Source organism: Notamacropus eugenii, chromosome 4 (genome assembly GCF_028372415.1).
Source record: "Notamacropus eugenii isolate mMacEug1 chromosome 4, mMacEug1.pri_v2, whole genome shotgun sequence".
NCBI lineage: Eukaryota > Metazoa > Chordata > Mammalia > Diprotodontia > Macropodidae > Notamacropus > Notamacropus eugenii.
In genome coordinates, this window is record NC_092875.1 from 14928507 (window position 1) to 14952956 (window position 24450).

General features: G+C 46.8%; 1 protein-coding gene across 1 annotated transcript; it reads left to right on the forward strand.

The window, feature by feature from the left end:
- The first annotated feature begins 351 nt into the window (after window positions 1–351).
- Window positions 352–17693, forward strand: LOC140499025 (SEC14-like protein 3). Its single transcript, XM_072599937.1, has 12 exons — window positions 352–474; window positions 4589–4664; window positions 5706–5749; window positions 5912–5971; window positions 7465–7653; window positions 8412–8507; window positions 9897–9957; window positions 11679–11762; window positions 13915–14021; window positions 14128–14267; window positions 14353–14522; window positions 15412–17693. Exons 1-12 carry the CDS (start codon window positions 421–423, stop codon window positions 15531–15533), a joined length of 1203 nt encoding a protein of 400 aa, XP_072456038.1. The 5' UTR covers window positions 352–420; the 3' UTR covers window positions 15534–17693.
- The last annotated feature ends 6757 nt before the right edge of the window (window positions 17694–24450 follow it).

Genomic DNA, 24450 nt, shown 5'->3' on the forward strand with positions numbered 1-24450 from the left:
CCTAAGCCAGGCCTGGCCCAGAACCCCAGGCTAGCATGATTTTCCGTGGGCTCAGAAGGTAGACTTCAGCCACCCAGAGTAACTTGGATTCCCTGCTCCCAGTGCAACATTCCATTCTGAAGATGGACATCCTTGACCCTCCAGCCCATCCATTTGGGCCCTGGCCTTGGCCCTGGGCTCCCTGACTTACATCTGTTGGAGGACCCAACCAGGATGGTGCTACGGAGCTGGGGGGGAGGGGAGGAGGATCCACACTAATCTCAGTTATGTAAGATGTAGCAGGGGCGCTGAGCCAAGGAGGGGGCCGAGCTTGGAGGCTGGCCCATTACAGCCTGGCAAAAAGCTCAGCTGCCCTGGGTTGGCCTGAGTCGGGCCTTGGGATCCTGCTGGAAGGCAGAGGAAAACAGACGGCCAGTCATCATGAGTGGGCGAGTTGGGGATCTGAGCCCCAAGCAGGCAGAGGCCTTGGCCAAGGTGAGAGAGATCCTTCCCCCTCCTCAGGGGCCCCGGTCATGTCCCTGAAATAGCCACCTGAGGAGGGTAAGAGGAGATCCCAGGTGATACAGGGGATGAGGGGAGACAGGGACACTCCAGGCCTATGGACAGAAGATCCAGTTTGAATTCCTATAGTTCTGTGACCTTGGACAGGCCATCTCCCCTCTCAGGACCTCAGTCTTCTCATCTGTAAGATGGAGATAATAACCTCTGCCTCACTTCATGATTTAGAGCTGGAATGGGCCCCCCAAGATCACCTAACCCAAGGATTCTTCACAAGATCTACTGATCTCCAAGGATCCATGATGGGAAAATAATTACATCTTTATTGTCACTAACCTATAACTGAAATTCAGAATGTCTTTCATTTGTGAGTGTAGGCAACCTGCATGATTCTGTAAAGAGGTCCATCCATAGTCAGTCAGTAAATAAGCATTTATTCAGCACCTACATGTTCCAGGTACTCTGGAGGTACAAAGGAAGCCAAAAGACAGTCCCTGCCCTCAACAACCTCATAATCTAATGGGCAAGACAACATGGAAGCCAATGAGGGAATGATCAACAGAGGAAAAGTCCTGGAATGAGGAGAGGTTGGGAAAGGCTTCCCGTAGACAGTGGGATCTAAGCTGATCAGACTGTTGCCAAAGGGGCCCAGAACACAAAAAGGTCAAGAGCCCCTGACCTAGTCCAACTCCCTCATTTTACAGGTGAGGAAACTGAGGCCCAAGGGCCTGCCAAAAGTCAGAGAGCTAAATAGATTCCAAAAAGTGCTTTGAACCAGGTCCCTCGGACACTGAATTCAGCATCCTTTCCACTCACAGCCCCAGGAGAGTCGGACTCTGGGACTCCACTCATTCCCAGGACCACTTTCACAGTCAACTCAGAGAGGCTGAAATGGGTCTTTGGTGGATCCCTCCAGACCCACACCTAGGAGGGGCCAACGGAGCTTTGTCCCAAGGCTGGAAAGGGAAAACTGTGTATCCTGGGGTGTGCCTCCTCACCACCCTCTTCTGCCCTGGGGGGGCTCCTCCCCATTCAGAAGCATGTCTCAGGCCACGCTTCCTCCTCCAACTTCCCCATTCCCTCACTGGCATCCTTGACCTCACTGGCATCTCCAGCCACAATCCCTCAGGTATATAGATAGTACTCTACCACCTCCCTGCCCTAAAGAAGCCCCTCCTTGACCTCCCCCAACACACACACACACACACGCACACACACACGTGCATACCACATACACACATATGCACACACACATACACACACATACTCACATGCACATATATACACACATACACATACGCACACGCACACGCGCACACACACACACAAAATATACACCCGACTGCTTGGTGGTTCCAGGATAAAAAAGCGATTTTGACAGAAGAACAAAAAACAAGCAGCATTGTTTTATGACCAGCTAGCATTTCTGTACCAGAGCAGTGGTGTAGCACAGGGGATAGAGGATGGCCTTGAAGTCAGGAAGATCTCAGTTCACATCCTTCTTCTGCCTGGCAGACATCTGTTGTGGAACCATAGGTGTCATGAGTCTCCTTAATACCCCAGTTAAGTCTAATGCCTTGGAAACTTTACTTCATTTCCCTGGATCTGGTTCCTTGACCATAAGATGAGGCAGACAGATTTCATAATCTCTGAGGTCCCTGCCAGCCCTAGATCTAGGATCCTAACTTCCTCAGTGGAGGGACTTTCCACACTGGAATTTCCCTGCACCATTAAAATCACAGGCCCAGGTCAACAACAGAAATGTCTTTACAGGCGTCGTAGCCACTGTCTCATTGGGCTTTCACGATCTTCCTGAGAGGCAGGGGGTGCAGCATTCCTACATTCCAAGAGAGTTAGAATATGCTAGGACCTCCAAGACCACCAACTCCATGTCATCCTAGTTTGTGCCTGGGGAAACAGAAGCTGGAGAAGGGAAATGGTCACATATTGGAACAATGGGAAAATCACTGGGGGCTCCCCATTCCTATCCTGGCACTCAGCTCAGAATATCATCATTATTCTAGAGAGGAAGGGATGGAAACACAAACAGGGAAAAAGGTTTGCCTCCTGGCGTGTAAGCCCCTTAAAAGCAAATAATAATCGCTCATGATAATAAACATCTACAAAGCACTTTACGTATATGGCACATTTGATCCTCACAACAACCCTGGCAGGTAGGTATCCTTATTATCCCCGTTTTACAGATGAGGAAACCAAGGCAGACAGCGGTGGAGTGACCAGCCCGGAATCAAATCACCAGGAAGTGTCTGAGGCTGGATTAGAACTCGGGGAGCAGTGGGCCTTGTTTTATATTCTCAGCAGAGCTAAACTCAGAGTCCTGCACGAAGCAGGCTTATAATAGTCAACGGCAAATCATTTGTTAAACATTTACTATATGCCAGGTACTAAGCACTGGGAATATATTTAAAACATGAGGGGATATAGTTTTAACAATCAAGTAGGATGAGATTGATACATGAGGAAAAACCTGAGAAAAGTTCTGAGGAGGGAGACCCGTGGGATTTCCTTTATTATCCTATCTGACTTTATCTACAGGATCTCATCTGAGCCTGGAAATTACCCTGTGAGTCAGGAACTACCCCGTTTTCCAGATTAGTCAACCGAAGCTCAGAGAGATTAAATCATTTGCCTAGGAAGTGGATTTGATCCCAGGCCTTCCAGACATGAAGCCCACCCTCCCTCCACTAGATCGCTGATTTCCAGACTTTTTTGATAGCACACCCTTAGCAAAAAAAACCAAAACTTTTTTATACTCCAACAAATTCTACTCACATACTTCTATGGTAATAATTGGTAACGTGATAACTTGCAAAAATAGAAATGAAAAAGAATGAGATAAACGTGAAATAATATTTTGGAAATATTTATTAATGGTACAAAAAACCTTTTTGTTCTCCCCAAATGGTCATCGTTGGTAACAATATTTTTAGCTATGGCAGTGTCATTGAATAGGCCTTCAATAGTTTAAAAATCTTGTCTTAATACTTTTATTAAATGAAAGGATGTAAAGCACTTAGGACAGTGCCTGGCACACAGTAGTAGCTTAATAAATGCTTGTTCCTTTCCCCTGCCCAAACCCCTATCCTCACTTTGTGATCAGTGATTCCAGGGTCATTTGGTTCTAAATTCTGTTTCTTCCAATAACTGGTTTTAATGGATAATGAGGATAATTCTCAAAGCTATGTCAGTCAATTAATAAACATTTATTAAGCACGACTGTGTGCCAAGCACTGTGCTAACGGGTCCAAATAGAAGAATTGTGTTATTGGCCAGGTTTGCAAAATCCTGATACTTATTTTTCAGTTCCTATCCACCAATCATGTAAAGGTTTTTTACCCAGTTCATTCCTTCTGCCCTGATGTCAATTAACTGATTCTTACTAACTAATGGGAAGATGTAGTACAGACCTGTAATATCATCTCCCAGGAAGGTGGCAGAGGGTTTCTTGAACTCCAGAGTTCTGAGTTATAGTGGGCTGAGCTGGTTGGGTGTCCACACTAAATTTGTTGTCAACATGCTAAGCCACCAGCACCTAGGGCCACCAGGCTACCCAAAAAGGGACAGAAAGCCCTAGGTCAGAAATGGACCAAGTCAAAGCTCCCATACAAATAGATCGATATCAGGCTAGACCTCTGTACTTCCAGCTTGAGTCGGTTACAGAAACCCAGTCTTAAAAAAACAAAAAAAAAAAATCATAGTTGGAAAGCGGTTTTTTTTTCTAATATTTCTAACCAATTCAGTGAGTTTCGTGCCCATCGAAATTCCTGGGAGATTTTTTAACAGGTTAGAAAATTACATTTCCAAGTTGTTTACATGTGCAGATATGACCATTTTTGAGACTGCCTGGCTTCCAGTTATCTAGAGAGTAAAGAGAAGGTAAGTATCCAGGAGGAGAAGGTGATGGACAGATAGTGTCAACAGTGGCAGAGAAGTCAAGGATAAGGACTGAGAAAACTCCACTGGATGTGGCAGTTAAGAGACCATTGGCCCCCAGGACTGGATGTGACTGAACCCAAGTGGGGCCAGGTTCAGTGGGGAAACAGCCTGACACGCCTATCTCTCTCTACAGTTCCGAGAGAACATCCAGGACATACTGCCCAGTGTACCCAACCCTGACGATTATTTTTTCCTACGCTGGCTCCGAGGTGAGGAGGGAAGGGAGTAGCAGGAGAATCAGGGGTTCTGTGGCATAATGTTGGCACCATGGAGCCCCAGCATTTGGGCAGCATTAAAGTCCATACTGCCATGTGATGGTCGCCTGCTCCCTACTCATCTTACTGATGATAGACATAAAAATGACAACCATCATGTGGGTGAGGATGAGGATGAAAGGGGCCAAGGCAGGGAGGCCATGTTTACTGTAAATGTTAACGATCCCTAATCACCCCTGATATTTTGAGATTCCCTACCCATGGGACTAAGTCACCTTGGGCAAACCACAACCTCCCTGAGCCTCATAGTCCCTCATCTCTACAATGAGAGGACCCCAAAAGTCCTATCAACTTTGTATCTAGGGGCAACAGCCACCTTCCCCTTCTAAGTCCTATAAGCCTCAATTGTAGCGCCTGTAAAATGGGCAGGACAATGCTTACTCAAGGTGGCTGGTGAGGCTCAAACTGGAAAATACACAGAAAACATGTTGAAAGGCAATTTAGGGGAGCAGAAATTCTGGTTCTGGAACTGAAGTTGAGAGAGCCCTGGGTTTGAATTCCAACCTACTAGCTGTGTGACCCTGGGTGAGTCACTGTGTTTCTTTGAGACTTAGTATTCCCATCTGTAAAAGGGGGTTCAAAGTCTTGAACCCTGATTTCAGAGTTGTGAGGAAAGGGATTCCTTACCCTTAAAAGGGTCTTCAATGGCCAAAATGCTCCATAAGGTTACTGCGTAGGATAGGGAGACAGGAATGGGAGGCCTGGGGTTTTATTAGTATCATTTCAGTATCTTCTTGGTGAAGACATTCCTTCTATCAACAAACCTTCTCTGCACCTTTAAGTCTCAGAGGCTTGTCCGAGAGCCCTGGGATGTTGTGACTTGTGCAAGTTCGCACATCCTGTGTGGAGCCGTCTGCCTGGGACTGAGGCTGCCTCTCTACCCTCTACAACACACTGTCTCTGCAACCTACTGTGATGAGGCCTGTTTTTTTCTCTTTTTGTAATCATTCTTGTCTTTACATATCCCTCCTTCAGCTCGAAACTTCGACCTGCAGAAGTCAGAAGCCATGGTCCGCAAGGTGAGCCTCCCCAGTCCCCAGCTCTAGCCTGAGCAGCCCCCTCCTGCCCACGCCCTCCCCCTTCTTGGCATCTCAGACTGATAGCCAGGGATGCCTGCTGCCCCTTCCCAAGCTCCTCTAAGCCTGGCCCGGCCTCACGGGAGGTGCCTGTTCTCTCTGTAGTATGTGGAATTCCGGAAGAACATGGATATCGATCACATCCTCGACTGGCAACCCCCAGAGGTGAGGCTCAAGCGATCCTGCCCAAGCAGCCCCTGCCTCCCAGGGTGCCTGTAGAAGGAGGGAGCAGGACCCCCAAAGCAGGCGAAACCTATTCATGCATTCACTCATCACTCAGTAAATATCTGGTAGGCAACCACTGAATAATGGTATGTCTTCCATGTTTGCTCACCATCTCAGGGAGAGGGGAGAGGAAGGAGGGAGGGAGGGATGGCAAGTGGAACTCAAAACTTAAAAAAAGAATGTTGGAAACTGCTTTAACATGTAATTGGGGAAAATGTGTGTATATTATATATTACATATGTATACTAATATATATGAATATTATGAATGTTAGCATATTATACATACATGTTAGTATTAATACATAATATTCATATATATTAGTATACATATACATATGTTAAAAAGAAGAATAATGAAGTTCAAACGCCCTGGACTCAACGGCAGAAGACCTGGGTTTGAATTCTGACACTCACCGTTGGCAAGTTTCTCCATCTCCCTGGGCCTCTGTCCTCAGCTGTGGGATGGGGATGGAGATGTTGGCACTAGTTACACTTCTACCTTTGTAGAAGGCTAGAGACATATGAAGTGCTATTATGGAGCACCTACTGTATGCATAGCTGAGTTGTGTGATCTGTACCCATTGGGAGAAAAAGAATAAAGAATAAAGGTCACCAAAGCAACCCGAGGTGCCTAATTTATGCATGGGAACTGGAAAGGCCCTTAAAGTACAACCCCCTCATTTTACAGAGGAGGAAAATGAGGCTTGGAGAAGGGTCATAGAGTCATAGATTTAGTCAGAAGGGACCTCAGAGTGAAAGGAGCAGAACCAGGAGAACTTTGTGCACAGCAACGACCACAGTGTGCGAGAGTTTTTTCTGGTAGACTTGGAATTTCGTAATAACACAAGAACTTCTTAAAAAAAAAAATCCCAATGGTGGTTTTCTAAGGCAAAATGCCTTCTACACTCAGAGAAAGAAACATGGAAGTCACTCACAAAATGTAGCAGATCATGTTTGTGTGTGTGTGTGTGTTTGTGTATCATGTTCTGATTTGTTATACGATTTCTTTCATTTATTTTAGTCTGACTACATAACATGACTATAGTGAAAATATACTCAATAGGAAAGTGTATGTAGAACCTATACAGAACTGTATGCAGTCGTGGGGAGGGAGGGGGGTAGTGGGGGGTAGGTGTGGGGGGGATAAAATCTCAATTGTATGGCAGTGATTGTTAAACATTAAAAAATAATTTTAAAAATATATAAATGACAGTTAAAAAATAAAATAAAATTAAATTAAATTAAAAAAAAAAGAAGGGACCTCAGAGACTGTTTCCCAACCTCTCATTTTACAGAAGGGTAAACCAAAACCCAGAGAGGGGATGTGATCTGGCTAGGGTCACACAGCAAGGTCAAGATTAGAACCCAGGTGACCCTTGCTGAATCATCCCACCTGACCTGGGCCCTGCCCCGCCTGCTGTCCCTGCCCAGGTGATCCAGCAGTACATGCCAGGGGGCCTCTGTGGCTATGACCGGGATGGCTGCCCCATCTGGTACGACATTATTGGTCCCCTGGACCCCAAGGGACTCCTCTTCTCAGTCACCAAGCAAGACTTTCTCAAGGCCAAGATGCGGGACTGTGAGCGCATCCTACGTGAGTGTGACCTGCAGACTGAGAAGGTGAGGATTGAGGTCAGGGAGCTGGACCTGGGGTGGTGGGGGTGGTGGCAGGAAACAGGAGAATAGCTATGGAGGTCAGTACTGTCCAGGAAAAGAGAGGGAATGTCAGGGCCGGCGGGGGAGGAGGGGGAGAGGTGGAGAGATAACAGTGGCTAGGACTCTGGGTGAGGGGTGAGAAAACCAACCATGGGTTCAGCGCTGCCACTGACTCTGTAACCTGAAGCGAGTACTGCCAGTCTCTCTCTCTCTCTCTCTCTCTCTCTCTCTCTCTCTCTCTCTCTCTCTCTCTCTCTGTGTGTGTGTGTGTGTGTGTGTGTGTGTGTGTGTGTGTGTGTGTGTCTCTCTCTGTCTCTGTCTCTGTCTCTCTCTCTTTCCTCTGTCTCTGTCTCTCTCCTCCCTTCCTCCCTCCCTCCTTCTCTCTCTGTATATGTGTACACATCCCCATACCAGCCTATTTCTTCATCCATAATGTGAAGGGAATTGGACTAAAAGGTTTTTAGAGTTCTCAGCTCTGACATTCCATGTTCTGAGGACCCTTACAACTCAGACCTTCATTTTTCTAAGGACTCTCCCAGCTCTGACATTGTTTTAAAGTCATTCGCAGCTCTGCCATCCCCTGTTCTAAGGCCCCTCCCACCTCTACCATCCTCTCTTCTAAGGCCCCCTCCTCTCTGCCTGGAGGGCTCCTACCTCTGTCTTCCCTCCCACCCTACCCCACCCTTCCTTGGAGCTCATCAGCCTTGTCTCCTCTCCCGCAGCTTGGGAAGAAGATTGAGACCATTGTGATGATCTTTGACTGTGAAGGGCTGGGCCTGAAGCACTTTTGGAAGCCCTTGGTGGAAACATACCAGGAGGTGGGTGAGGCTGCTCCCAGGGAGCTCTTTAGAAAGTAGAGTTCGATCCTATAGTATAATCCAAAATATCCCATATTTTAATGGAGAGAGAATCTGATCAGGTAGGAGAGCTGAATCTAGAGTGAGAACCTGTGTCCAAATCCCTCCTCTGACACCTTCTACCTGTGACTTTGGAGAAGTTGCTTCATCTCCCTGGGCGTCAGTGTTCTCACTATAAAATGAGGTTAAAGAATGGATAGAGAGATGGCCTGAGTCAGCAAGACCTAGGTTCAGGTCCTACTTCGGACCCACCTGGTCATGAGACCCTGAACAAATCATTTCACTTTTCAAGGTGTTAAACAATTCCCCAACGTTATCAGTTACTGGGAAAGTGAGACCGGAATCACAGATTTAGAGTTGGAAGGAGCCATAGAGGTCATAGTGTCAGAGCATCAGTCCAACCCACCATTATTTGCATATGAAGAAACTGAGGCACACTGAGGTTGAGTTGCCCACAGTCACACAATTATAAGTATCAGAGGTAAAATTTGCACCCAGAACACCTGACTCCAGTCCCATGCGCTGTCCACTTCATCATGGTGCTGACCTACGAGCAAAGTCACAAGACCAGTCCTCCTTATCCCTAAAATGAGATTGAAAGGCAAAGTCATCATAGATGGAAAACTGGTCTTGGAGGCAGGAAGACCTGGTCTAAAGTCAAGTCACTTAACTTTTAATTACCACTGTGCTCTCATCCACACCATTCCACATACACATACTTAAACGTAGGCCATCATGGCAATTTTGCTTTGTAAGGCAGCCACAGTGCACAGAGTCTTGGACCTGGAGTCAGGAAGACCTGAGTTCAAATCTGACCTCAGACACTTACTAACTATGTAACCCTGGGCAAGTCACTTAACCTCTGCCTACCTCAGTTTCCTCATCTGTAAAATGGAAATGATAAGAATAGCACCATTTCCCAGGGTTGTGGTGAGATAATATAAATGAGATAAGAATTGTAAAGCATTTAGCACTGTGCCTGGCACACAGTTGGTGCTATATAAATGTTAGCAATTATTATTAGCAGAAACAGAATTTGAGTCCAGGTCCTCTGATTTTAAATCTAGCACTCTGCCTTTTACCTGTGTCTCACAAAGCTGAGAGATTTCAACCAGGCAGTTTGGGATAGAGAAGGTTTTGAAGGATGGATCTCCCTGGGCTGTGCCCAGAGAGGACTGGTTATGGGGAAGGGAAACCCCACAGGGGTTGGAAGGGCTTGTCTCCCAAGGTGCCCTAATTCTAGCTTCCTGGAACTTCAGAGCTGGGAGGGATGGAGTGAAGGATGTGAGCAAGAGCCCAGGGAAGAGGGGTCCACAGGTCTAATGGGCACCTACCTTGTTGGCTTCACAGTTTTTCAGTCTTCTTGAAGAGAACTACCCTGAAAGGCTCAAATTCATGCTCATTATAAAGGGTAAGTATGATCACAACCTGTCCTCAGAGAGATCCACCCCATAGACCTATGACATAGGGCTGGATGTGCCACCGGCCACACCCACACCAACAACTGTCCTGAGTGGGGACCAATACTGTTGTCTCTCAAGACATTGGCAAGAATCATCTCAGTTTTGTCTTTCTGGTCCCAGTGCCTAGCCCCAGTCATGGCACATAATACTTAATAGGTTTGTGGACCACAACCAAGTCAGTTACCACTCTTTCCCATGACTGACCTTGGAACTACAAGATCTGGATTCAACACTAGGTTCCATCACTTACTAGCCTGATGACCTTGAGCAAGTCACTTTTACCACAGTTTCCTCCTCAAAAAACCCCACAAAGTCATGCCTGCTGTGCCTTGATTCAGTTGTTCTGTTTGATCCAAGAGGACAGAACCAGGAGCAGAGAACAGGAGATACAAAGAGGCAGAATTAGACTCTATGTCAAGGGAAAGTTCCAGACAAAGTGACAAAGTAAAATGGCCTGCCCTGAAGGTGGTGAGCTCCCTCTCTGCAGAGGACAGAGGACCACCGGTGCCTGGGCACTGTACAGAGGGGATTGCTTTCCTTCATGGATTGGATCCAAAAAATGGACCCTTCCACCTCTCAAATTCTGTGGTTCCATAATTCACTTCAATTAAGCACCTACTATGTGCCAGCCCCTGTGTGAGGTACCAGTTGTAACTTAAACAAAAATGAACCAGCTCCTGCCCTCAGGACATTTACAGTTTATTAAGGAAAGTGACATGGACAAATAAAAGATACAACATATAAACAAGGTAATTTCAGTGGGGGAGGCGTAAGGAGCCAGGGCGGGGGGAGATCAGGAAAGGCTTCAGGGGCTGTGAGATATTAGGGCAGGGAAAAGTCACCCAGGCATGTTAGGGAGGGCTTCATGGGGGAGGTGACTCTTGAACTAGGTCTTGAAAGAAGGGGTATATATCAACAGATGGAAATGTGGGAGAAATGTACTACAGAAGAGCCTGGACAAAGGTCCAGACAAGTGGAAGGGATCAGGACCAGAACAGTGGGGACAGAGAAGTCCAGTACGTGAAGGTAGCTAGTAAGATATTATCATTGTCACTGTAGGAGAAGCATTTGTATAGCACTTTAAAGTTTGCAAAGTACCCTACAAATATCATCTCATTTTATCCTCACAACAACCCTGAGACATAATTAGATGCTATTATTATCAACATTTTAAAGATGAAGATACTGAGGCAAACAGTAGTAGTTAAGAGACTTGCCTAGGGTCACATGACCAGCAAGTGTCAGAGGTAGGGTATGAACTCATGCTTTCCTGACTCCAAATTCAACGTTCACTACAGCATGTCAGTCAGCCTGAGGGTCAATATCACTCTCTTTAGTGCTATCCCGTATCTTTCTCCTGTCATTTTCCACGTTAGTTCCATCTCACACAACTACACTGTCATCTTCTCTCCAATCCCCACAACACCTATCCCAAGACTGGCTTCAATAAAAACCATTGTTCCTCTGTTAAACTGTAGTTCCATGTATGGAGTCATACAAACTTTTATCTCCTCCAGGGCCCAGTCCAAGGATCTCACACAATTGGTTTTTAATTACTTTTGATTGACGGGAGCTGTCCAGGTTTACCATTGGACCACCAGCATAGAGCTTTCTTCAGGGCCGTAACTGCAAAGTTTCTCATCCAGTCTCTCCACATTTCTCTTTCCAGCCACCAAACTATTCCCTGTGGGCTACAATCTCATGAAACCATTCCTGAGTGAAGACACTCGCAGGAAGATTGTTGTACTGGGAAGTGAGTAGCTCTCCCTTCCACCAGTCTGGATCCTCTTCTTCCTCCTCTTCCTCCTCTCCCTTCTCTTCCTCCTCCTCTTCCTTTTCTTAATTCTCTTCCTTCTTCTTCTCTTTCTCATTTCCCTCTTACTTCTCCTCTTCCTTCTCCTTTCTCTTCTCCTTCTCCTCTAAGTCTTGTCATCGATGGACTTACCCAAGAACTGGACTAAGAATTATTTCCCACCCAAAGCTTTGGGCCCATGAGGGATGTTACATGGCAATCTCCACCATCTCAGGCCCTTTGCAAATCCACAAATCAAGTTGGAGAACCTGAATTACCTCCAAAAATGAGGTTATAATTAACCTACAATGGACCAATCAAGAGTTAGCCTGAAACAATGGCTGATAGGGCACTGTGAACCTGTAGAGATGCCCTACAAAGGGTAGTAACCCTAGAGAGAGACCCAGCAGAATGTGGTGACACCAGCAAGCTTGCTGAGGTGAGTGACTCTGCAGAAAAACTCAGCAAGGCATCCTGAACACAAAGATGTCCCTGTCCCAGCATCCCAGAATTTAAGAGGGGAAAGGAGCCCCAGAGGCCATTAATTTTTCCCAGGGTAACTTCTACCCATGACTCCTTGTTCTGTCTTCTGGGGCCAAGCAAAACAAAAGCTCATCTCTTCTCCACATGACAACCCTTTGCAGACCTGAAGATGGTGTTCGCATCCCTTGAAATTGTCTCTTGTACAGGGTAGGCATTCCCAGTTCCTTCATCCCATCCTCATATACCATGGACTTAAGGTCCTTCCCCCACTTTGGCTGTCCTCCTTTGGAGCCTATCCAGTTTGTCAATAACCCTCCTAAATTTTGGCATCCAGAACTGAACTCAGCACTTCAGATGGGTTATACCACAGAGAGTCTTTTTGGACCATCCTTTTCCTGGACTCTGAACTTCTCTTCATGTAGTCTAAAATGTCATTAGCTTTTCTGGTTGCCATACTGCATTGTTAATTCATTTGGAGCTTGTGGTCCTCTGAATCCTCCAGATCTTTTTCTAATTGACATCTAGACATTCCTCTCCCATCTTGTTCTTGTGAAAATGATTTTTGGAACCCCTTTATGCCTTTCAAACTTTACTTTAGTAGCCAGAGCAGTCATAAAGCCAGCTGATAGAATATAGTTAATAATATCTAACAGGATAGTTAATCCCATAGAACTAATGGACAAAATATAAGGAACCTAGAAAGTTTGTCAATTCTTCATTCCTTACCTCTGGCTTTCCCCTATTTTAACTAAGTCCCCATCTCTTCTCCTCCAGTGATCTGACCTGGTTTCATTTGGTTGCTAGGCAGCTACACAATGCATCTGGGCTCAAACATCCTCCTACTGCTTCCAAAAACAAACCCGGCTGAGTTTTGAAAGGGAGGATGAGGAAATATTCAGAAGATCCCATGATCTGAAACTTAGAGATTCTCTAATCCAAGGGTGGGAAACCTGTGGCCTTGAGACCACATGTGGCCCTCTAGGTCCCCAAGTACAACCCTTTGACTGAATCCAAACCCACAATGTGGCCCTCTAGGACCTCAAGTGGGGCCAATCCAAACTAGGATTCAGTCACAGGGCTGCACTTGAGGACCTAGAGGGCTACATGTGGCCTCGAGGACACAGGTTCCCCACCCCTACAAGTCTAATCCAACCTTCTCACTCTGAAAAAGATTAAGTAACACACAGCTGGGCACACAGTGATGGATTCAGTTATTCAAGGATGATTTAAAAAGAAAAGAAAGAAAATCACTTGGCTGTCCTTGGCTGCAACATTACCTTGTGAACACATCACAAAATCTTCTGAGTCTCAATTTCTTCCTCCAGACATCACAAGGTTGCTAAATGGAGAGTGCCATATAAGAGTGGTTGCAGCTTCTGTAGATATGGCCAACTCTCTCCCTGGTAGGAGCTAATGCAGGAGTGAGTGACAGAGATATACAACAGAGTATAGAAAGTTACCTAACCTAGTGTGGTGACCTGCCCAGCTGACTAACAATCAACAGGACAGAAAACCTACCCAAATATTACACAGGGTACTTAACAGAGCTAACAGAGTACAGCCTACAAAGGGTGAACAGTTTCTCACTCACACCTGATAACACACTGTCCCGTTCCTCCCCCTCCCCCAGCCAACTGGAAGGAAGGTTTGCTGAAACTCATCAGCCCCGAAGAGCTGCCTGCACAATTTGGGGGAACATTGACAGACCCTGATGGGAACCCCAAGTGTGTAACCAAGGTATAGTGCCCTGGGCCAGGCTGGGGTAGGAAGGAACAGAGAAGGGGAGAGAAAAATGGAGGAGGGCAGCACTGATGTCCTTGTTCACCCTAGACTCTGCTTCCAGATTAACTACGGAGGTGAGATCCCCAAATCCATGTATGTGCGGGACCAGGTAAAGACCCAATATGAGCACTCAGTACAGATCAGCAGGGGCTCCTCTCATCAGGTGGAGTATGAGATCCTCTTCCCTGGCTGCGTTCTCAGGTAAGGGACCTGTGTCTCTAGTTCAAGACTCCTGGTACCCATTCACAGACTTGGGTGCCTAACTAGGCTCTTGGCTCCATGACAGGTGGCAATTCATGTCTGATGGGGCAGATGTAGGCTTTGGGGTATTCCTGAAGACCAAGATGGGGGAGCGACAGAGAGCTGGGGAAATGACAGAGGTGCTCGCCAGCCAGAGATACAATGCACACATGGTCCCTGAGGACGGGAGTCTCACCTGCACTGAGCCTGGTGTCTGTAAGTCTGTTTTTCTATCTTCTTCCTCCACCTTCTCAGGACCTCTCCTCTCCTCCCCTCCTTTTCCCCTTCTCCCCTCTCCCTGCCCCCACACCTTCCCCAAATCCATCTCTACTTAGTCATCTCTCCATACAGATGACTATGGTAGAATCAGGTCCATCCATCACCATACTCTAAAGGGCATAGAATCCCTGTGTTAAACAGGGCAGAATCAGAGAAATTAGGTTCAAATCCCAGCTCTCTTATGTGACCTTGAGAAATCATTAATTTCTCTGGGACTCAGTTTCCTCATCTACATCACGAGGGGAGTTGAACTAGGTGCCCTGTGGCATCTCCTCCTGTTCTAAATGCCATGATCCTCTGACCCTGCACTTTGTCTTAGGGTAACAATATTATCTTATGTTTCTAGTGGTCTAAAGTTTACACAGTCATTATCTCATTCCACCTTCCCAATAACTCAATGAGAAAGTCAGAGAAGGGAGTCTTATCTCCATTTTGCAGAAAAGGAAACTGAGGTTCAAAGAGGGGGATGACTTAACCACAGTCACAAAGCTAACAAGTGAGAGGTCCTTTCCATTACACCTCCTTTGTGGGTATTCACACTACCACTAAGACTGCCAAGTGCCAGGACAATCACATGGCTCAGGCACTGTGACCTCTCCCCATTGGGGCAGCTTAAGCTGGGCTAGAGCAGGAGCCAGGTGGGAATTAGTGTTGGGTGACAGGCTCAGAAAAAAGGAGGGCAGTTCCCAAGGAGAAGATAACACAGGTGGGAGGAAGTTTGTCTGAGACCAATAAACACAGTCACAAGGAGAGCCCAACTCTCCAAGCTCAGGAGAATGTAGTTGCCTTTGCCTTCCCACCTGTCTCTCTGTCTCTGTCTCCATAGATGTCCTGAGGTTTGACAACACCTACAGTTTTGTTCACACCAAGAAGGTCAGCTTCACTGTGGAGGTGCTGCTCCCAGACGAGGGAATGCAGAAGTATGACAAGGAGTACACACCCATCTAGCCATCAGAACATAAAGGGTTGGGGGGCAGGAGGGTCAGTCAAGGCAAGAAAATTGAGTGGTGAGGAATGGATGACTCACAGTATCTCCCATTCACTACACCCTATCATTCACTTCTATAAGTTAGCTAAACTTTGGTTGAGGGGGAGGGTCTGTCAGTTAATCATATTCTCAATTACTTCTTTTGGTTAATTATACACTGTCACTGCCCATGTAGGGTCACTGAGTAGCACTGTACATTCAGTAGACTAGGGTGGGGTGTGCCCTCAGTCAATTATGCTGTCAGTTTCTCCATAGACTCTCTTGGTAGTCTCTAGAGGTTAATGACATCACCAGGTAGCTCTCTAGGTAAACTACAATCTGTCAATTATCTCTGTAACTGAGTCTTCAAGGTAACTATACCCTTGGGGGTAATTCTGTACATTCAATCGATTTCCTCTTTGGGCTCTATACATTATTTCTCTAGATTAATCTCACTTTGTTGTACAGCTCTAGAGTTAATTATACTCAGTTGAGGTGAGCTCTGTAGGTTAATTTGGCAAGGTCAATGCTGTTCAGTCAATTGCCCTCTGCCAATTTCCATTGCTCAGTTCCTCTCTGTCAATTCCCTCCTGCCAGTTTCTCTTAGCCAGTTCCCTTCTGCCCATCTTCCTTGGATAATTCTGTTTTGTCAATTGCCCTCTGTCAATTTCCCCCGGTCAGTTACTCTCTATCAATTCTCCTCTGCCAATTTCCTTTGGTTAATTCTCCTCTGACAATTCTCCTTGGATAATTCTCTTCTGTCAGTTCCTTTCTGCCAATTCCCTTTAGTCAGTTTTCTTGGCGATCTCTAGAGATTAACAATAGCGTCAATTACCTCTGTTGGTTAACTTAACAAGGTCAATTTCCCTCTACTAACTCCCCTTGGTCAGTTTTCCTCTGTCAACTTTCCTGGTCAATTTTCTTCTGTCAATTCCTCCCAGTCTGTTTTCTTGGTTATCTGTGGAGGTTAATAACAGTATCAGTTATCTCTGTATGTTAACAACTATCTTGCCAGCTTGGGTTGATTAAATTCAGTGGGTTGCCTCCTTAGGTTAACTGTGCACTGTCTGTTTTATCAATCAGTTAAGTCTGCACTGTGAGTAATCTCCATGAATTATCTATATTATACTGGGTATCTCTGCTTTGTGAGATATCTCTGTAGGTTAATTGCATTAGACAGGCCAAATGCTCACTTTCTCCAGGACTCCTCTCACCTTTTGAAAGTCCCCTCCACCATACCTTGATTTTTCTGCTTCCTTCAACTTAGATGCCATCCCCTATCCTTAGTATATTATCTCCTTCTCTCCATTAAAGCCCTCCTTGAGTGGGTGGAGGGAGCTCTCTGTAGGAAAAGGGGGTGGAGGGGAGGTGATTTTGTGATGAAAGTGAATGCTTATGACAGCCCCATGGAAAATCATCCTGGAAGAGTCTAGGATGAGGCCTTCTCAAAGGCACCCAAGCCACCCCCTCCAAAGCTTAGCACCCTAGCCCAACATAAATTAAACTGATGAAGTAATTTTGGAAATTGATGAAGTAAAATTGGGAATATTGGTTTCACAGTGGTGGGAAAAGAGATTCTTGTGCAACCCAGCCTTACTTATCCCACCCTCTACCTGCTAGTTCTCACCTCCACCCTCTAGTGACTTAGCAATACTAAGCGAGGTCAATGGCATGGGGTTCTGTAGAAACATTGGGATCATAGATCATTAAAACTGGTAGGAACTTTAGAATGTATCAACAATGGGGGGTGGGGGTAGAACATGGAATGACAGAGGTGTGACAAGTCTTTTAAAAATAGATTTGGAGCTGGGAGGGACCTTAGAGAACTCTTGGCCAACAGTCTTTTTTACAGAGGGGGAAACTGAGATGAGGAGAAAGGGAAGAGACTTAAGCACCCAAGGTCCCTTAGCCCCTTTCTCTATATACAAACAGTAAGGATTAGCTGCACAGGTGAAGCAGTAAAGGGATGATTAATGGGTTCAAAGATGTTGATAACAAAGTGAAGCAAGTGTGAGAAGGAAGTGGGTGGGAAGCGAGGGGAGGAGGAGGGAAGTTTAGAGAAGCCCCCTGAGCCCAGAGGCTGGGGCTGAGGAACACTTCCAGAAGAGGTGTGGACCAATAAAGTATCCTGTGTGTGACAATGCCTCAGCTGTTTCCTTTCTGGACCCCTCCCCAATTTCACATTTTCCTTCAGGCTGGACCCCAAGTTTTACAAGCAGAGCCATTGGGAGATGTTACTTTCCCCAGATTCTGCAGCAGAGAAGAAAGGCCCTGTGACTCCACTGGGTGACCCATTCCAAAAGTGACTAGGGAGGGCATGGACTATCCTTAGCCAGAAAGTCACAAAGCTCTGTATTTAGAGCTGTAAGGTCCATCAGAGGCTGGAAACTGAGGCCCAGAGAAGGGAAGTGACCTGTTCAAAGTCACATTGAAGCTCAGACAGACAGGTCAGGTTATTTACCCAAAGTCACCCAGCTAGCAGGTGCCAGAGGTGAGACACTATTGATTCAGGGACATACAGTGTCCTATGGAGGGAGGAGAGAGCAGAACAGGCTGACTCAAGTCCCAGAGGACAAAGCCTGAAGAGCCACTTTCTCCTGCTAGCCATCCCCCCCCCACCACCAAGCTTACCTTCAAACCAGAAAGCTAGAGCCTTCTGTACCACCAAGGGTCCATCTAGTGTTCTCCTGTGTTTTCCCTTATCTAGAAACTCTAGTGGAGAACGAAGGGATGGTCTTACATCATGCCTATTTAACAGATGAGAAGACTGAGGTTCAGAGAGGAAATCCAGGGGATTTCCAGCAAGTGAGCCACCAAATAGAGATTGGCCTCATACGAGGGTAGGCCAGAACCAGCTGTACAGGTTTGAAGATACAATTGTTAAATTTTCAGCCTTAGAAGTAGCCTTAGAAATTGGAACACATTAAGAATCAGGGCCTTGTTTGTTGATTTAAGGGAGTAATGGAGAAAATGCTTGGCGATTGGCTCTCAATTCACCTTGGTACACAAATATTTAAAAAATAACATTCGTTGATGGGTGACTAATTCGCACCACAAACATTTTACAATAAGAACGTGTTTATTCCACTCTTGCCAGCGCACCACTTCCCCCACTTCCAACTCTGCTTTCCCTACTAGGCTGTCTCAGACCAGAGGCCACAGCAGGCACTGCCCATGACCAATGGGTCACTAAAGGGAAGGGAGCCCCTGGCACCAAGAAGTCTCCAGAGCTCTCCCTTCCAACACAAAGGGCTGGAGGCAGGTATCAGCCAGGACATGGCTTAAGTAGTTATTGGGAGCAGGGTTAGGTATTAGATATTGGGGTCATCCCCAAATAGCAGGGAATGACAGGAGGAATTCTGGACCAGTTAGTCCCACTCAAGATCTGATGGCCTGTGAATGGAAGTGTCAACCTGGTGACCCCCGGCTCCACCCAGGGCCAGGTAGGACAGACAGAGAATACCATGTATGGCCCCAGGGAGGGCACACAAGACCTGTTGTAGCTGAGCAGATCAGTCCCCTAATCACATAAGTCAGACCAGAGCCCAGGCTTCGTCCTTCTTTTACCACACCAGAATGGGTCTTTGAGCCTCCCTCCAGGCCACCTTTTCTCTGACCCAAGTGGACTGGAAGTGACCAGAACAAAATCTCCCTCCAGCCCTGATCCCTCCCCCATAGTGGTCAACAAACAGAAGGCCCCAGTGACCAAAGGCAGCCTTGGATGTGAAGCCTAGAGCTGTATCAGTACCAGGAAACACCCCCATGACCACCCAATTCCCAGGCTCAGCCCAAGGGGCTTACTTAACACAACCAAGGGCCAAAATCACCAACACTGCCCCAAAGTCACCATGGTGAGGGGAAGCCAACTCTGGCCAAGGCCCAGCTGCCTTATATAGCAGCTTACACAGAAGCAGACAAGGCCTACCTGCCCGGGTTCAGCCAGCCAGGGAACAACTGGACTCTGCCCAGGGCTGCCACCACCCCCAACTGGGAAGATGTACAAGAGCATCTCTGCCTTGTGACCTTGGCAGAGTCCTTTCCCTTCTCCAAGATTCAGTTTTCTCATAGAGAAAATGTGAATAATATTACACGTGCTGTCCAAGAGTGTCCTGCAAGCTTATAGCCCTCCAGAACTACAAGCCAGTATCATTTTTATTTCCCCAAAGTCCTCTCATTTCCTACCCCCTATTATTAAGGGACAAGGGCATTGTCTTCAGTCATAGCCAACTCTTGTGACCTCCTTTGGGGATTTCTGGGCAAAGATACTGGAGGGGTTGGCCACTTCCTTCTCCAATCCATTTTACAAATGAGGAAACTGAGGCAAACAGGCTGAAATGACTCACCCAGAGTCATACAGCTAGCAAGATGAGTCTTCCTGACGCCAGGCCCAGCTCTCCGTGCACTATGGCACCACCTAGTGGCCCAGGGATATCTGCGGGCAAGTCAGCCCAGCCCTTCGAGGGCACTGGGCAAAACCACCTGGATGGGCTGTGAAGGACAACAGAGAGAAGCTACAGGAAGCCCGTGACTGGAGGTGAGGCCCGGGCTCCCCTTCTGACTTTGCGTCTGGTCTCCTGTCTGCCGGGACAATGCAAACCTCTTGTGGCCGGGACCGTTGGGGGGGTTGTGTTCTTGTCCCCGTTTGGACTAGGCCTAACCGCTTATTGTCTGATTAATGCAGAGGCACAAGTCCCAGCTCTGCCAGCGATTCTGTTGGACTCCTCCTCCCCAAGCCTCAGTTTCCCCATCTGTAAGTTGGGAGGGGTTTGGGACCATGATACAATAGCTCCCATTCCTATAGCTCCCTGTTCTAAGAAGGTTAGGAAGGGTTTTAAATGTCAGACAGAGGATTTTTTACTAGATAAGGGGCCACTGGAGTTTATTAAGGAGGAGGGTGACCTCAGAAAATCACTAGAGTGACTGAATGGCTGGGAGTGGGGAGAGACTTGAGGCAGCAGAGGGTGTGCACTGGAGTGGGGGCAGGTCAGAGGGGAGAAGAGCACCAAGAAGAGGGAGGGTGCAGAGGTGAAATCTACAAAAGAGTTTGCAGAGGTGAAATCTACAAGAGAGGCTGCAGAGGTGAAATCTACAAGAGAGGCTGCAAAGGCCTTGGCAAAAGTTTGGAGATGGTGAGGGATAGTGAGGGGTCCAGGATGCTTGGGAAGGGAAGGGTCCTGGGTCAGTGTTAGAGCTGAGGCTGCTAATACAAGTATCTAAGACAATGTCCAAAGGCTCGGGATGGAAAATGCTGTCCACAGCAATTTGGAACTATGCTCAAAGGGATACAAAAATGTGCATACCCTTTGACCCAGCAATATTGCTTCTAGGACTGCATCCCTAAGAGATCATAAAAATGGGAAAGGGTCCCACATGTGCAAAAATATTTATAGCTGCTCTCTTTGTGGTGCCCAAGAACTGGAAATCGAGGGGATGCCCATCAATTGGGGAATGGCTGAACAAGTTGTGGTTTATGAACGTAATAGAGTACTATTGTGTTATAAGAACTGATGAACAGGAAGACTTCAGAGAGGCCTGGAAGGACTTATATGATCTGATGATGAGCAAAAGGAGCAGAACCAGGAGAACTTTGTACACAGCAATGACCATAGTGTGCCAGGAATTTTTCTGGTAGACTTAGTCCCACATAGCAATGCAAGGACCTAAAAAATTTCCAACAGACTCTTGAGGCAAAATGTCTTCCACATCCAGAGAAAGAACTATGGAATTGGATCGCAGAATGAAGCAGATCATTTTCTCTTGTATTATGTTTTGTTTTGTTTTATGGTCTCTCCCATTCATTTTAATTCTTCTATGCAACATGACTAAATGTATTTAATAGGAATGTATGTGTAGAATCTACATAAGATTGTATGCCATCTGAGGGGGGTAGTGGGGAGGGAGGGGGGAAGGAGAAGAAGGGAGGAAAAAAAATCTAAGATATGTGGAAGTGATTATAGAGCACTGAAAACGAATAAAATAATTTAAAAATTAAAAAAAAATTCTACTTGTAACTAGAAATAATTTCTTATGAAGTTTCTTCAGTTGTGGCTGTATATGTAAATACAATATATAACCTTAAATTCCCATCATTAATATTAAAGACTAAGTCAATATTTGGAAAGAAAGAAGGAAAGAAAGAAAGAAAGAAGGAAAGAAGGAAAGCAGGAAAGCAAGAAAGGAAGGAAGGAAGGAACGAAGGAAGGAAGGAAGGAAGAAAGAAAGAAAAAGAAAGAAAGAAAGAAAGAAAGGAAGGAAAAAGGAAGAAAGAAAGAAAGGAAATGCTCTCCACATCCAGAGAAAGAACTGGGGAGTCTGAATGCAGATGGAAGCATGCTACTTTCTTGTTTTTTTCTTTCTTGTGGTTTTCCCCTTTTGTTCTGATTCTTCTTTTACAACATAACTTATGTGGAAATATGTTTACTATGTTTGTATACATATAGCCTATATCAGATTGCTTGACATCTTGGGAGGTGGAGGGAGGAGGGGAAATTTAGAACTCAAAATCTTAGAAAAGTGAATGTTGAAAATTATGTTTACACGTAATTGGAAAAAATGAACTACTGTTAAATAGGGGGGGAAATGGGGCTGGTGGAGGGAGGGGGGTGAATGGAAGGGCCTGGGGCCCAGGGAAACACCAGAGGATTCAGCCTGAGAGGTCTTAGCTCCTAGTCCAGGACTGGGTCAGTGATGGGGCTGGACCGAGGCAGAGGCATTGGGGGCAATGAGGGGACTTGACGGATGAGTCCAGGGGTTTGGGGACCTGACTGAAGGGGGCTGCTCTGACTGATTCAAAGCCTAGCATGGCACAGGCTGGCGAATGGGCCTGGGCAGCCTGCCTCAGTCAGACCTCAGCCTGTGTCCTCTGGGCCTGAGGGGGATCTGCGGACTGGGGGGGGGGGGGCAAAAAAATGGCTGCCCATCCTGGGGGCCAGGTCCAGGCTTCACCCACAGATTCTCCTTCCTATCTGGGCCCTCTGGGCTTCAAATGAGCTGAGGAAACTGGAACCTGCCCTGGCCAAGGCAGAGTATGCCAGCTGGGCCTATGCCCTCTGTCCCCCTCAGTCCCTGCAGGCCAAGCAGAGGGCCCTGCTCCAGCAGCTGGACAATCTGGATCAAGAGTGGGAGGAGCTCCAGACCAGCTTGGCAGAGGCCCAGGCTCAGCAAGCTAGCCTCCAAGGCTAGCTGCAGGATGCCTGTGGAGACAAGGAGCACATGGAGGTCCAGCTCAAGGCCCAGCAGGTGGGCAGGGGCAGGATCCAGAGGAGGTCCAGAGCCGGCCTCCTCCTGCTGTGGAGGAGCCGCAGGGGCCATGATGCTGACTGCAGTGAGAGGTGGAGGCAGGGAGGCTGGAGGCCCTTCAGGTAACTCCAGGCAAGGGACTTCCCACCTCTGAGCCTCAGTTTGTCCTTCAGAAATGGAGCCAGTTGTAGGGCAGCTCCCCTAAAAGTCTGCTGTGAGGATAGTCCTTTGTGGACCTTTAAGCCCATAGACATGAGTTATGGCTCCTTCCCAGAGGGACCAGGGCAAGAATGAAGGGACAGGGTCATGGGTCAGGGAGGAGAGCTGAAATCCAAGATTGCCTCCTCTTGGTGGGCTCCAGGCCAACTGCTGGGTCAGCCTTATCTTGGCAAGGCTGAGAGAGCAGGACCAGACAGCCCTGGGGCAGAAAAATGGGGAGAGAAGCCCCAGGCCCAGGGGTCCTTGTTCCAAGGGAGAGCAGCTGCCTCTAGGACTTCACTGACCCCAGAGTCGGTCAGCATCTGGACAACTCCCTGGAGCCCCAAGTCCATTCCCCTTTGCAGACTTCTTGAAGCTCCACCTTCCCTGCCCGGGAGGCCCAGATCCTCCTGGCTGTCCCAGGTTGTGGGAAACTAGGAGTTCCTTTTTTTTTTTTTATTAAACTTTTAACATTTATTTTCACACAATTTTGGGTTACAAATTTTCTCCCCTTTTTTCCCCCTCCCCCCCCCAGACCCAAGTTTTCTAATTGCCCCTGTGACCTATCTGCTCTCTCCTCTATCCTCCCTCCCTGCCCTTGTCTCCGTCTTCTCTTTTGTCCTGTAGGGCCGGATAGCTTTCTTGACCCCTTAACCTGTATTTCTTGTTACTCAGTGGTAAGAACATTACATTTGGTCCTAACACTTTGAGTTCCAACCTCTTTAGCTCCCTCCCTCTCTACCCCTTCCCCTTGGAAGACAGGCAGTTCAATATAGGCCATATCTGTTTAGTTTTCCATACTTGTTGTGTTGTATAAGACTAACTATATTTCCCTCCATCCTGTCCTGTCCCCCATTACTTCTATTTTCTTATGGTCCTTTCCCTCCCCATGAGTGTCGACCTCGTATTGCATTCTCCTCCCCATGCCCTCCCCTCTATCCTCCCCCCCATCCTGCTTGTGCCCCTGTCCCCCACTCTCCTGTATTATGAGATAGGTTTTCCTATCAGAATGAGTGTGCATTATATTCTTTCCTTTAGTGGAATGTGATGAGAGTAGATCTCATGTTTTTCTCTTGCCTCCCCTCTTTATCCCACCACTAATAAGTCTTTTGCTTGCCTCTTTTATGAGAGATAATTTGCCCCATATAACTTCTCCCTTTCTCCTCCCAATATTTCTCTCTCACTGCTTGATTTCATTTTTTTTTTTTAGTATGTGATCCCATCCTCTTCAATTCACTCTGTGCACTCTGTCTCTATGTATGTTTGCATGTGTGCATGTGTGTGTGTGTGTGTACTCCCACCCAGTGCTCAGATATTGAAATGTTTCAAGAGTTATAAATATTGTCTTTCCATGTAGGAATGTAAACAGTTCAACTTTAGTAAGTCCCTTATGATTTCTCTTTGCTGTTCGCCTTTTCATGGTTCTCTTCATTCTTGTGTTAGAAAGTCAAATTTTCTTTC